This window comes from Ranitomeya variabilis, chromosome 2 (assembly GCF_051348905.1).
Source record: "Ranitomeya variabilis isolate aRanVar5 chromosome 2, aRanVar5.hap1, whole genome shotgun sequence".
In the NCBI taxonomy this organism is placed as follows: Eukaryota; Metazoa; Chordata; class Amphibia; order Anura; family Dendrobatidae; genus Ranitomeya; species Ranitomeya variabilis.
In genome coordinates this window covers 383,417,933-383,433,021 of record NC_135233.1, presented here as the reverse complement: position 1 = coordinate 383,433,021, position 15,089 = coordinate 383,417,933, and the positions used below count along the sequence as shown (strand labels likewise).

At 45.8% G+C, this 15,089-nt stretch overlaps 1 protein-coding gene across 1 annotated transcript in view; it reads left to right on the top strand.

Annotated features, from left to right (window-relative positions):
* LOC143806180 (olfactory receptor 1f45-like) overlaps positions 1-8,467 on the top strand; it is an 87,021-nt gene extending 78,554 nt beyond the window's left edge. Inside the window, exon 3 of the mRNA XM_077286239.1 lies at positions 7,338-8,467. Within this exon, the coding sequence (XP_077142354.1) occupies positions 7,338-8,293 (956 nt within the window). The 3' untranslated portion in view covers positions 8,294-8,467. The remainder of the gene's footprint in view (positions 1-7,337) is intronic.
* The last annotated feature ends 6,622 nt before the right edge of the window (positions 8,468-15,089 follow it).

Sequence of the window (15,089 nt, the reverse complement as noted above, 5' to 3'; positions counted from 1 at the left end):
TTCTTTACTCACTTCGTGTGGTGCTGGCTGCAGGGAAGTGCTATTGTATTAGGATTTATTCAGTGAGACCATACTATTGCACTATATTAGCACTTTCATTATGGCATGCCTTCCTGTTTTATGTGATACTGGCAGCTACGTGGGGTATATGGCACTCATGATCTTTCGTGTCATCCTGTTGTAATTTTTACTGTGTGTTACACTTTATTTAATTTTCACAATAAAATCCTTTTTTTTAACCTACTGTAAGTACTCCCTTTTCCTCCTAATTTTTCTAGATAGTATATGGAGTTGGTTTCCTTTGCTGTCCTCTTTTTTGAGGCTTTGTTTTGCATCATTTAATGCAAGGTATTTAGACAATGTGGGTATCTGGTATCTGTGTGCCAAATAATGATACCTGCGTTTTTGCAGCGCCCATTCAAGTCAATGGGTGAAAAACGCTGTAAAAACGCTGAAAGAAATGACGTGCTCTATGTCCAAAAAAAGCAGCAAAGCACAATATCCTGATGACAAAAAAAACTGTGTGTGTGTATGAGATTTCTGAAATCTCATAGGCTTTGCTGGTGCTGTAAAAAGCAGCTGAAAATTGACATAAAAAAGGAGCAAAAACGCCCAGTGTGAACTTACCCTTAACCTTGTTCCACTGACTCCTTGGTAACTTATCGCCCGTCCACTGGATACGTAAAAACGTTTTCAAGAACAATATACGGTACTCCATTGCTTATGTGACTGCCGAACATAATCTGGCACTGTACTCGGCCACTTGTACAAGTTTCATTGAGCATTTCAGAGCCCCGGGTTCTAGGACTATGAGGGTCCTAGCATGGAGACCCCATCACTCTGCCACTTATCGCCCTCCCTTTAGATAGGTGATAATTTGCCACGTTGAGACAACCGCTTATCAGTTTAAGAATACTTCCTCCCATCTGTGATGGTTTTTGATTATTTGGACTTTCGTAAGAAAGTCGCGCCCCTTCCCAAATCCGGTCTGGGACATTCATTTTTAGTATAGGAGTCACATGTTCTAGACACTTTTCTGCTGACTTCTGCCCATACAATATATAGTGTCCCTGAATGTGGAATGTACAGTAGCGTAGCTACCGGGGGGGCAGAGGGGGCCATCGCCTCTGAGGGGGCCCACCCGGACCTACGCTACTGTAACTGTATCAGCGTGCACAGCGCGCCAATACAGTTACATTCTGAGGCAAAGCAGGGAGAATCGATCTCCCTGCTCTGCCACCCAGCCGCTATGGGGCCCCTGAGCAGGCGGTGGGGGGCCCAGTGCCAGCAGTGGGCCCCCCGCCCATCATCGCAGGGTCAGCTGTATCGGCATCTAGCCAATACAGCTGACGGCATTGATGAGAGAGGGAACGTTATGCTCCTTCTCCAATCATCCCTGTCAGCGTCTGACGTCACCGACGCCGACACAGATAGCGGTTGCAATGATGTCACTGCCCGGCACCCACGGTCAGGAGATGTGTGGGCGATCAGAGCAGTGGAGGAACCAGGAGGAAGACAGGTGAGTATTTATTTTTATTTTTTTATGAGGTGCTGCCTTATTACAGAGTCTGCCCATGGGGATGCTGCCTTATTACAGGGTCTGCTTATGGGGGTGCTGCCTTATTACAGGGTCTGCCTATGAGGGTGCTGCCTTACTACAGGGTCTGTCTATGGGGGTGCTTCCTAATACTACAGGGTCTCCTATGGGGTGCTGTCTTATACTACAGGGTCTGCCTATGGGGTGCTGTCTTATACTACAGGGTCTTCCTATGGGGGTGCTGCCTTATTACAGGGTCTGTCTATGGGGTTCTGCCTTATACTACAGGATCTGCCTATGGGGGTGCTTTCTTATACTACAGGGTCTGCCTATGAGGTTCTGCCTTATACTACAGGATCTGCCTATGGGGGTGCTTTCTTATACTACAGGGTATGCCTATGGGGTGCTGTCTTATACTACAGGGTCTGCCTATGGGGTGCTGCCTTATACTACAGGGTCTGCCTATGGGAGTGCTGCCTTATACTACAGGGTCTGCCCATGGGGATGCTGCCTTATTACAGGGTCTGCTTATGGGGGTGCTGCCTTATTACAGGGTCTGCCTATGAGGGTGCTGCCTTACTACAGGGTCTGTCTATGGGGTGCTGCTTTATACTACAGGGTCTGCCTATGGGGGTGCTTCCTAATACTACAGGGTCTCCTATGGGGTGCTGTCTTATACTACAGGGTCTGCCTATGGGGTGCTGTCTTATACTACAGGGTCTTCCTATGGGGGTGCTGCCTTATTACAGGGTCTGTCTATGGGGTTCTGCCTTATACTACAGGATCTGCCTATGGGGGTGCTTTCTTATACTACAGGGTCTGCCTATGAGGTTCTGCCTTATACTACAGGATCTGCCTATGGGGGTGCTTTCTTATACTACAGGGTATGCCTATGGGGTGCTGTCTTATACTACAGGGTCTGCCTATGGGGTGCTGCCTTATACTACAGGGTCTGCCTATGGGAGTGCTGCCTTATACTACAGGGTCTGCCCATGGGGATGCTGCCTTATTACAGGGTCTGCTTATGGGGGTGCTGCCTTATTACAGGGTCTGCCTATGAGGGTGCTGCCTTACTACAGGGTCTGTCTATGGGGTGCTGCTTTATACTACAGGGTCTGCCTATGGGGGTGCTTCCTAATACTACAGGGTCTCCTATGGGGTGCTGTCTTATACTACAGGGTCTGCCTATGGGGTGCTGTCTTATACTACAGGGTCTTCCTATGGGGGTGCTGCCTTATTACAGGGTCTGCCTATGGGGTTCTGCCTTATACTACAGGATCTGCCTATGGGGGTGCTTTCTTATACTACAGGGTCTGCCTATGAGGTTCTGCCTTATACTACAGGATCTGCCTATGGGGCTGCTTCCTAATACTACAGGGTCTCCTATGGGGTGCTGTCTTATACTACAGGGTCTGCCTATGGGGTGCTGTCTTATACTACAGGGTCTTCCTATGGGGGTGCTGCCTTATTACAGGGTCTGTCTATGGGGTTCTGCCTTATACTACAGGATCTGCCTATGGGGGTGCTTTCTTATACTACAGGGTCTGCCTATGAGGTTCTGCCTTATACTACAGGATCTGCCTATGGGGGTGCTTTCTTATACTACAGGGTATGCCTATGGGGTGCTGTCTTATACTACAGGGTCTGCCTATGGGGTGCTGCCTTATACTACAGGGTCTGCCTATGGGAGTGCTGCCTTATACTACAGGGTCTGCCCATGGGGATGCTGCCTTATTACAGGGTCTGCTTATGGGGGTGCTGCCTTATTACAGGGTCTGCCTATGAGGGTGCTGCCTTACTACAGGGTCTGTCTATGGGGTGCTGCTTTATACTACAGGGTCTGCCTATGGGGGTGCTTCCTAATACTACAGGGTCTCCTATGGGGTGCTGTCTTATACTACAGGGTCTGCCTATGGGGTGCTGTCTTATACTACAGGGTCTTCCTATGGGGGTGCTGCCTTATTACAGGGTCTGCCTATGGGGTTCTGCCTTATACTACAGGATCTGCCTATGGGGGTGCTTTCTTATACTACAGGGTCTGCCTATGAGGTTCTGCCTTATACTACAGGATCTGCCTATGGGGGTGCTTTCTTATACTACAGGGTATGCCTATGGGGTGCTGTCTTATACTACAGGGTCTGCCTATGGGGTGCTGCCTTATACTACAGGGTCTGCCTATGGGAGTGCTGCCTTATACTACAGGGTCTGCCTATGAGGGTGCTGCCTTATACTACAGGGTCTGCCAATGGGGGTGCTGCCTTATACTACAGGGTCTGCCTATGAGGGTGCTGCCTTATACTACAGGGTCTGCCTATGGGGGGTGCTGCCTTATACTACAGGGTCTGTCTATTGGGGTGCTGCCTTATACTACAGGGTCTGCCTATGGGGTGCTGCCTTATACTACAGAGTCTGCCTATGGGTGCTGCCTTGTGCTATAGAGTCTGCCTATGGGGGTGCTGCCTTATGCTATGGGGTCTACCTATGGGTGCTGCCTTACACTACAGAGTCTGCCTATGGGGGTGCATTATACAATATAGAGTTGGCCTATGGGGAGTTCATTATACTATATGGAGACCTATGGGGAGTGCATTATACTATATGGAGACCTATGGGGAGTGCATTATACTATATGGAGGCCTATGGGGAGTGCATTATACTATATGGAGGCCTATGGTGAGTGTATTATACTATATTTAGGACTATCTGGTGCATTATACTATATGGAGGCTATCTAGGGGTTATCATACAATGTGGAGATTGCAGTGAGGGGGCCATCATACAGTGTTGGAGCCATCAAACAGTTTGGAGGCTACTAAAGGGTCAGTATACTGTGTGGGGGTACTGTACAGTGAGGTGTTATTATACTGTGTGTAAGAGAGCATCATACTGAGTATAGGGGAGCTGTACAGGGGGGAGACTCGGGACATTATTAAATGTAAAGTGGGCACTTATTGTTATAGGGGAACTCAGGTTACTGTGATTGTCAAAGGGGCACACAGGGCAGTATTACTTTCTAGAGAGCAAAATGTGGGCACTGTTTTCTAGGGCATTTGCGCCCGGCATTACTATATTCTAGAGGGTTGCTTTAGAATTTAGAAGGCACAGAGAATCACACAGCAGGTGCAGTAATAGGGACACATACGGCAGCGGCGGCTCAGTATTGGGGTATCAGGGGCAGTAATAGGGACACATACGGCAGCAGCGGCTCAGTATTGGGGTATCAGGGGCAGTAATAGGGACACATACGACAGTAGCGGCTCAGTATTGGGGTGTCAGGGGCAGTAATAGGGACACATACGGCAGCAGCGGCTCAGTATTGGGGTATCAGGGGCAGTAATAGGGACACATACGGCAGCAGCGGCTCAGTATTGGGGTATCAGGGGCAGTAATAGGGACACATACGGCGGCAGCAGCAGCTCAGTATTGGGGTATCAGGGGCAGTAATAGGGACACATACGGCAGCAGCGGCTCAGTGTTGGGGTATTAGCAGGATGAGGAGTTTGTGCAGGTTGGGAATAGATGGTGATGGCTGGAATATGAAAAGTGAAATGTGTCTCTGTTGTATTCTCTGCAGACAACTCCTGGTTGGAAGAAGTTGTCATGTCGGTCTGGGCCAGATGGAAAAGATGGGAAAAGTGAACGATTCCATCAGAAAGAACGTCAGCGGTAAGTCACCATCTGTGACTGTGCTGTGATCTGTTATATGTTCTGTAGGGCTGGAATCTACCACTGACCATATGGCGGTAATATCCATGTTGGTCGTTATATAGAGATTATCTTCAGTAACAGCGCGGTCATCTGCTGAGGTTCTCCTCCACTATAAGGGTGTGTCACCCAGGTGTAATCAAGGTGACCTGGTCAGGGGCCCACTCAGAAGCTTTGCCCCCCCTGAACCAAAACCCTAGCTACGCCTCTGGGAATGAAGCTAGAAATTTGTTGGTTCTGTGTGGACCCGAGTTCCAGCCTCTTATTTTATTGCCATCTCCAGCTGGATCACTGTCTGTGCAGAGAATGTTCTGGAAAAATACGGTAAGCTTTGGTGCACTGCATCTAAGTTACAAGAGAATTGTTGCATTGTCGGTGCTGGTGGGCTCGCCTTCATTTTCTCTGTTTATTCTATATGGCAGTAATGCAGAATATACAATGTCTTGTAAAAGTCTTCATACCTCATGAATTTTTCCACGTTATAATCACTAGCTTAAATGTTTAAATTAGAAAATATTAGGATTTTATGTGATATCAACACTAAGTAGCAAGTGTTTGTGAACTGTAAAGGAAATGATACAGGGTTTTTAAAATATTTAAAAAATATTAATCTGAAAATTGTGAGGTTTATTTGTATTCGAACCCCCAGAGTCAAAACTTTGTAGGGCCACCTTTCTCTGCACTTCCTGCTGTAGTCTTTTGGGGTCTGTCTCTACCAGCTTTGCACATCTAGAGGCTGACAATTTTCTGCATTTTCTTTGCACACTCGCTCTCAATGAGATTGGATGGAGACACCTGTGAGCAGAAATTTTCACGTCTTGCCACAGATTCTCACTGAGATTTGGGTCTGGACTGTGACTGGGCCTTTTTACACATCTCAATATGGTTTGGTCTAAATCCTCTATTGTAGCTCTGGCAGAATTTTTAGATCCTTCTGGAAGGTGGACCTCTGCCCGTCTTAAGTCTTTTGCACCCTCTAACAGGTTTTCCTCCAGGATTGCCCTTTATTTAGCTTTATCTATAATCCCATCATTTCTAACCAGCTTCCTTGCCCCTGCTGAAGAGAAGCCCCCCCACAGCATAATGCTGCCACCACCATGTGTGATGGTGGGGATGGTGTTTTCAGGGTGATGTGCAGTTTTAGTTCTGGTCTCATCTGACGAGAGCAACTTCTTCCGCATGCTCGCTGTATTCCCTACATGACTTTTTGCAAAATGCAAACAAGACTTTTGATGGCTCTCGTTAAAAATGGATTTCTTCTTGCCACTTCCATAAAGGACAGATTTGTGGAGTATACAGCTAATAGTTGTCCTCCGGACAGATTCTCCCACCTGAGCTGTGGATCTCTGCAGCTTTTCCAGAGTGACCGTGGGCTTCTTTGCTGCTTCTCTAATTAGTGTTCTCCTTGCTTGCGATCTCAGTTTAGGTGGTTGGCCATGGCTTGGTAGGTTTGCAGTTGTCATACTCCTTCCATTTTTGGATGATGGATTGTACAGTGCTCCTTGAGATTTTCATAGCTTGGGCTATTTTTTATAACCTAACCCTGCTTTTACTCTTCTCCACATCTTTATCCCTGACCTGTCTGGTGTTCTCCTTGGTTTTTATTATGCTGTTTGATCTCACACAAACCTACGAGGCTTCCACAGAAAACCTGTAGTTATACTGAGCAGAAATTACACATAGGTGGACTGAATGTACTATATAGGTGACTTCTGAAGGCTATTGGTCACTCGGGGTTTTATTTTGGAGTATCAGACTCTACAGGGGGCTGAATACCAATGCACGGCACACATTTCAGAGTTATATTTTTAAATATTTAGAAAACCTTGTATCATTTCCTTAACACTTCACAAATCTTTTCTGCTTTGTGATAGTATCACATACAATTGCAATAAAAAAAAACATTTAAAGTTGTGGGTGTAAAGTGGAAAAAATGGGGAAAAGTACATGAGACATGAATGCTTCAAAGCATTGTATGTATAGTCTATATGGGAGTTTGCATTTCCCATATTTAATGTTTGCACATCTTATATGACATTGTATGCTTCAGCACAACTTGTCATTTCCTGTACCTACATGTCTGCTTCCTTCACAGGATCTCCATTGTCACACCTCATGAACGTCACGCCTCCTATTGAATTCCTCCTCTTCAGCCTCTCAGATGACCCGTTGCTTCGTCTTCCGCTCTTCATATTCTTTTTACTCATTTATCTGATCACTCTTTCTGGAAATGTCATGATGTTAAGTGTCATAGTGCATAACCCCCGTCTTCATTCTCCCATGTACCAGCTCTTGTGGGGCTTCTCCCTCATGGACTTCTCGTTTTCTTCCACCACTGTCCCCAGTATGTTGGCTCTAATGTTAAGCCGAGAAACAATTATCTCTCTCCCGTTATGCCTTACTCAGATCTTCTTCTTTCATGCCTTTGGGAATAGTGAAAACTTGTTACTGTCTGTGATGGCTTATGACCGATATGTGGCCATTTGCCACCCATTGAGATATTCCTCAATCATGACTAGGAACACGTGTGTAGCCTTGTGTAGTGTGTGCTGTGCGTGTGCATCTCTGCATGCTCTGCTCCACTCGATGGTGACATCTCTCCTGCACTTTCATCACCTGGTCCCTATTCCTCACTTCTTCTGTGACATCCCTCCACTCCTGGAGATCGCTGCCTCCGACACAAGGTTCAACCAACTTCTGATCTTCACGGAGGGTTCTGTGGTGGCCCTGGTCCCTGCTTCACTCACTGTGCTTTCCTATGTTCGTATTACTATCTCTATTCTTCGTATTCACTCATCCACGGGTAGACAGAAGGCTTTCTCCACTTGTGCATCACACCTTATGGTCTTCTTTCTCTTCTCCGCTTCGGCCGTGTCCATGTATTTTAGACCTTCATCTGTTTCGTCACCTGAGAAGGGTAAATTTATCACACTCATGTATACTGCATTGACACCAATGTTCAACCCATACATATATTGTCTGAGAAACAGCGAAGTGAAGACTGCCCTCAAGAAGTGGTTATCCTCCAAAAACAACAACAAATCAAAGTGATTGGAAACTAAAATATTAGGTTTACAAATTACAAGGCCACAAATAAAAATTTAATTTCCATGTGTATATTGAAAATCGAAAGGCCTGAAATATCGGAGATTTTGTTTTCAGTGAAAAGTGGTGTCATTGTCAATCCCATTGTTGTAAATATGTCGACAAATAAATGATGCAATGAAGAAAATGACAAAATTGAGTGAAATCACTAGATGTACGATCTGTTCCATTCATTGTCTTCTCTATATATACAGTAGTTTACATGGTTTTTAAATGCTTTAAAGGGAGATTGTCACCACCAAAATGCAACGTAAAGAAATTAAGCAGTTATTAAACAATTATTTAGGGGATTTAGCCCCAATAAAATCATGCTTTTTTATGGTCCTTTTTCTTCATGGGTGGATAATTTTTGGCATGCTTTCTCCATGGTTCTCTTACATAGAGGTAGCAGTGCTTTGAATGCTGAGCTGTGTATAAACCCCGCCCACACCCCGATTGACAGTTTTCCGTGTACATCATACTTTATCAACAATCTGCCAATCAGTGGTGGGGCGGGGGTTACACAAATTAGCCCGACTGCCTGGCACGTGACATCTAGTCCTGTAGCGATAATCTCCTGCTAAAAAAACACTGCTTGTATTGCTGAACAAGTGATACATCCCTAGAATCAGGCTTTCTGCCCCTAAATTATGCTGCTCTCAGATTACATAGCAAAAACCTGGTGACCGATTTCCTTTAAGAATCTAAAAAATTCCATCATTGTCAAACGTTTATGTCCACTGCCAGAGTATAACAAATACTCAAATTGCGGAGGATTTTTATCGAAATTGGAGCATAAAAAGCAAAGGTTTCACAATCAGGACTTTTCCACTGGATAAACCATAGACCTTCAAGGCCACCACCGATCGCCAGAATGGGCGACTTCTGTTCACTGTTTGAATAGAGTTTGAGCAAGGACCTCAGCTGCTCCACTCATTCTCAATGGACATAACACGTAAGGGATTTCTACTCTAATGCCCACCACCTTCAAATAAATCGCTGTAATCTTACATATAGAAAAAAACATGAAGAGTCATGTCACCATCCCAAGGGTTAGTTCAATAGTAACATCCTGCAAATACATTGAGTTGTCTCATCTGTGGTGCATGGTAAAAAGAAGACACCGAGACGGTCCTCAGGTGTATAGAAATAGATCCAAGATTAGAGATGTTCCAGCATCCACAACAGTATAACATATAACCTTTACTAAGTCACAGTAAAAAATGGAGACTATGCTCATGGTCAAAAAACTTCTGCGGTGTTACGAATTTCCGATCACATACGGTATCCTTATTCATAGTGAATGTGACCCAAAACGTGTAGGACTGTAGGAGTTTTTAACCATGTCTATAGTCCCCTTTTTTACTTATGTCTTATTAAAAGTTCTATTTGATACTTTTGTAGAAGCTGGATTGTTCCTCCTCATGACTCTGTTTCGTAGTTTGGAAATCCAGATTGCATTCTACATTTTGTTTGTGATTTTAAGTTATCTTGGAAAACTTGAATCACAATGTTGTTAGTCTGTACCTTTATTTAGTCCATAGACAGAACGACTATTACTGTCAGCAAAGAAAATGATTGGTTAAGGCTATTTTCTGATTTTGGTACCTACATTTAGTATATAGGTGTGTACATCCCCATAGATTTCAGAACCCTTTTATTTTCCATCACCTGTACCTTGTCTCACTGGTTGTTCATTATAGATATATTCGCGTCTCGGTTATTCGTAGCTGAATAATAATCTGTCTCTTTTCGTTAGCCATAAGTGGTCAGGAATATGGAAACAGCTGAGCAGGTTGCTCATCCAACAAAAAAAATGGCAGAGAGCTGCTTTACGTTACTAGCTGCTGGCGGGTCATAGTGTTCTTCAAAAGCTTACACAATGGATCATGCCACCAGTGTCCTTGTCAATACTGGTATCATGAGGCTTCACGTGCGACCCAATCTGGTTGCCCAGGTTGTCCAACTCCTCCAGGATAACACATCCGTTTGTACCTCCCGATACAGTCTCAAGACCAGATACAAGGATATGAGCCATTACACGGTTTGTGTTATGGACCTGGTGGTTAGGTGTACCAGGAATGACCTGATAGTTAAACACGGAATCGGGACGAGCTCTGGGGAAATGGGAACTCTGCTGACCGCAAACCCTACTCCTATCAACACAACTAGAAATAGCTGTGGAGCGTGCCTGACTCTGCCTAGACGCCTCTTCACAGCCTAAGAGCTAACTACCCCTAAAGAAAGGAAACAAAGCCTCACTTGCCTCAGAGAAATTTCCCCAAAGGTAAAAGCAGCCCCCCACACGTATTGACTGTGAGTTAAGAGGAAATCACAAACACAGGATGAAATAGGCTTTAGCAAAGAGAGGCCAGTCTAACTAAACAGATTGAGGATAGAAAAGGGATCTTTGCGGTCAACACAACAAACTACAAAAACCATGCAGAGTGTGCAAAAAATACCCCCGCACCGACTCACGGCGCGATGGTGCCACTCTGCACCCCCAGAGCTTCCAGCTAGCCAGGCAGTTTCATGAAAGCCAGCTGGACTAGAACTTAGCAAGAAAAACCATAAGAACAAATGAACAAGCCGGAACTTAGCTTTGGCTGGAGTAGTCAGGTCCTCAGAAAGATCCAGGAGAGATCTGAACTAGTACTAGAACATTGACAGCTGGCATGGAGTAATGATCTGAGTGGAGTTAAATAGCGAATCCAGCCTAGCCCTAAACGAGGGCAGGTGGGGAAGGAATCTCAGAACCAGCAGCTCCATTCACAGCCACCAGAGGGAGTCCACGGACAGAACTCACCGAAGTACCATTCATGACCACAGGAGGGAGTTCGAGAACGGAATTCACAACAGTACCCCCCCCCCCTTGAGGAGGGGTCACTGAACCCTCACCAGAGCCCCCCGGCCGATCAGGACGAGCCAAATGAAAGGCACGAACTAAATCGGCAGCATGGACATCAGAGGGAACAACCCAGGAATTATCCTCCTGACCATAGCCCTTCCATTTGACCAAGTACTGAAGTTTTCGTCTCGAAATACGAGAATCCAAAATCTTCTCCACCACATACTCCAACTCCCCCTCGACCGACACCGGAGCAGGAGGATCAACGGAGGGAACCATAGGCGCCACATATCTCTGCAGCAACGACCTATGGAACACATTATGGATGGCAAAAGAAGCAGGAAGGGCCAAACGAAATGATTCAGGTTTAAGAATTTCAGAAATCTTATAAGGACCAATGAAACGAGGCTTAAACTTAGGAGAAGAAACCTTCATAGGAAAATAACGAGATGATAACCAAACCAAATCCCCAACACGAAGTCGGGGACCAACACGGCGACGGCGGTTAGCGAAACGTTGAGCCTTCTCTTGGGACAAGGTCAAATTGTCCACCACATGAGTCCAAATCTGCTGCAACCTGTCCACCACAGAATCCACACCAGGACAGTCCGAAGGCTCAACCTGCCCTGAAGAAAAACGAGGATGAAAACCAGAATTACAAAAAAAAGGTGAAACCAAAGTAGCCGAACTGGCCCGATTATTAAGGGCGAACTCAGCCAATGGCAAGAAGGTCACCCAAAGGACCTAGCCACCAAATCTCTGGTACCAAAAATCCCAGGATGACCAGCCAACACCGAACAATGAACCTCAGAGATAACTATTAGTCCATCTATCAGGGACAAACAGTTTCTCCGCTGGACAACGGTCAGGTCTATCAGCCTGGAACTCCTGCAGCACCCGCCGCAAATCAGGGGAGATGGCAGACAGAATTACCCCCTCTTTGAGAATACCAGCTGGCTCAGGAACCCCAGGAGAATCAGGCACAAATCTCCTTGAAAGGGCATCAGCCTTCACATTCTTAGAACCCGGAAGGTACGAAACCACAAAATTGAAACGGGAGAAAAACAGCGACCAACGAGCCTGTCTAGGATTCAACCGCTTGACAGACTCGAGATAAGTCAGATTCTTGTGATCTGTCAAGACCACCACGCGATGCTTGGCTCCTTCAAGCCAATGTCGCCACTCCTCGAATGCCCACTTCATAGCCAACAACTCCCGATTGCCAACATCATAATTACGCTCAGCAGGCGAAAACTTTCTTGAAAAGAAAGCGCATGGCTTCATTACAGAGCAATCAGAATTTCTCTGAGACAAAACAGCCCCTGCTCCAATTTCAGAAGCATCAACCTCGACCTGAAAAGGGAGCGAAACATCTGGCTGACACAACACAGGAGCCGAAGAGAAACGACGTTTCAACTCCTGAAAAGCCTCAACGGCCGCAGAGGACCAATTCACCACATCAGCACCCTTCTTGGTCAAATCAGTCAACGGTTTAACAACACTAGAAAAATTAGCGATGAAGCGACGGTAAAAATTGGCAAAGCCCAGAAATTTCTGAAGGCTCTTCACAGATGTAGGCCGAGTCCAATCATAAATAGCTTGGACTTTAACAGGATCCATCTCGATAGTAGAAGGGGAAAAAATGAAACCCAAAAAGGAAACCTTCTGAACTCCAAAGAGACACTTAGATCCCTTCACAAACAAGGAATTAGCACGAAGGACCTGGAACACCATTCTGACCTGCTTCACATGGGACTCCCAATCATCCGAAAAGACCAAAATATCATCCAAATATACGATCATGAATCTATCCAGATACTTTCGGAAGATGTCATGCATCAAGGACTGAAACACAGAGGGAGCATTAGAAAGGCCGAATGGCATCACCAGGTACTCAAAATGGCCCTCGGGCGTATTAAATGCTGTTTTCCATTCATCGCCCTGTTTAATACGCACGAGATTATACGCCCCTCGAAGGTCTATCTTGGTGAACCAACTAGCCCCCTTAATCCGAGCAAATAAATCAGACAATAGAGGCACAGGGTACTGAAATTTGACCGTGATTTTATTAAGAAGGCGGTAATCTATACAAGGTCTCAGAGAACCATCCTTCTTGGCCACAAAAAAAGAACCCTGCTCCCAATGGTGACGACGACGGGCGGATATGCCCTTTCTCCAAGGACTCCTTTATATAACTCCTCATAGCGGCATGTTCTGGCACAGACAAATTAAAAACTCGTCCCTTAGGGAACTTGCTACCAGGAATCAAATTAATAGCACAATCACAATCCCTATGAGGAGGTAGGGTACTAGACTTGGGCTCATCAAATACATCCCGGTAATCTGACAAAAACTCAGGGACTTCAGAAGGAGTGGAGGAAGAAATTGACAACAATGAAACATCCCCATGTACCCCTTGACAGCCCCAACTGGACACCGACATTGATTTCCAATCCAATACTGGATTATGGACCTGCAGCCATGGCAAACCCAACACGACCACATCATGCAGATTATGCAACACCAAAAAGCGAACATCCTCCTGATGCGCAGGAGCCATGCACATGGTCAACTGGGTCCAGTACTGAGGCTTATTCTTGGCCAAAGGCGTAGCATCAATTCCCCTCAAAGGAATGGGATGCTGCAAGGGCTCCAAGAAAAAACCACAGCGCCTGGCAAACTCTAAGTCCATCAAATTCAGGGCAGCGCCTGAATCCACAAATGCCATAACAGAATAGGATGACAAAGAGCAAATCAGAGTAATGGACAAAAGAAATTTAGGCTGTACAGTACCAATGGTGACAGACCTAGTGAACCGCTTAGTGCGCTTAGGACAATCAGAGATAGCATGAGTGGAGTCACCACAGTAAAAACACAGCCCATTCTGACGTCTATGTTCTTGCCGTTCAGCTCTGGTCAAAGTCCTATCACATTGCATAGGCTCAGGCCTCTGCTCAGAGGATACCGCCAAATGGTGCACAGTTTTGCGCTCACGTAAGCGCCGATCGATCTGTATGGCCAAGGACATTGATTCATTCAGACCACAGGCGTGGGGAACCCCACCATAACATCCTTAAGGGCTTCAGAAAGACCCTTTCTGAAAATTGCTGCCAGGGCACACTCATTCCACTGAGTAAGCACAGACCACTTTCTGAACTTCTGGCAATATACCTCTGCTTCATCCTGACCCTGACACAAAGCCAGCAAAATTTTCTCTGCCTGATCCACAGAATTCGGTTCATCATAAAGCAATCCCAGCGCCAGAAAAAATGCATCTACATTACGCAATGCAGGATCTCCTGGCGCCAGGGCGAATGCCCAGTCTTGGGGGTCGCCACGCAACAAAGAAATAATGATTCTCACTTGCCGAATAGGGTCACCAGAAGAGCGGGGTTTCAGAGCAAGAAACAGTTTACAATTGTTTTTGAAACTCAGAAATTTAGATCTATCCCCAGAAAACAAATCAGGAATTGGAATTCTAGGCTCCAACATAGGATTCTGAACAACATAATCTTGAATGTTTTGTACCCTTGCAGCGAGTTGATCTACACTAGAGGACAGACCTTGAATGTCCATATCCACACCTGAGTTCTGAACCACCCAGAGTTTAAGGGGAAAAGAAAGGCAAAACACACTGCAGAGAAAAAAAAAAATGGTCTCAGAACTTCTCTTTTCCCTCTATTGAGATGCATTAACACTTTGTGGGCCAGCTGTACTGTTATGGACCTGGTGGTTAGGTGCACCAGGAATGACCTGATAGTTAAACACGGAATCGGGACGAGCTCTGGGGAAATGGGAACTCTGCTGACCGCAAACCCTTCTCCTATCAACACAACTAGAAATAGCCGTGGAGCGTGCCTGACTCTGCCTAGACGCCTCTTCACAGCCTAAGAGCTAACTACCCCTAAAGAAAGG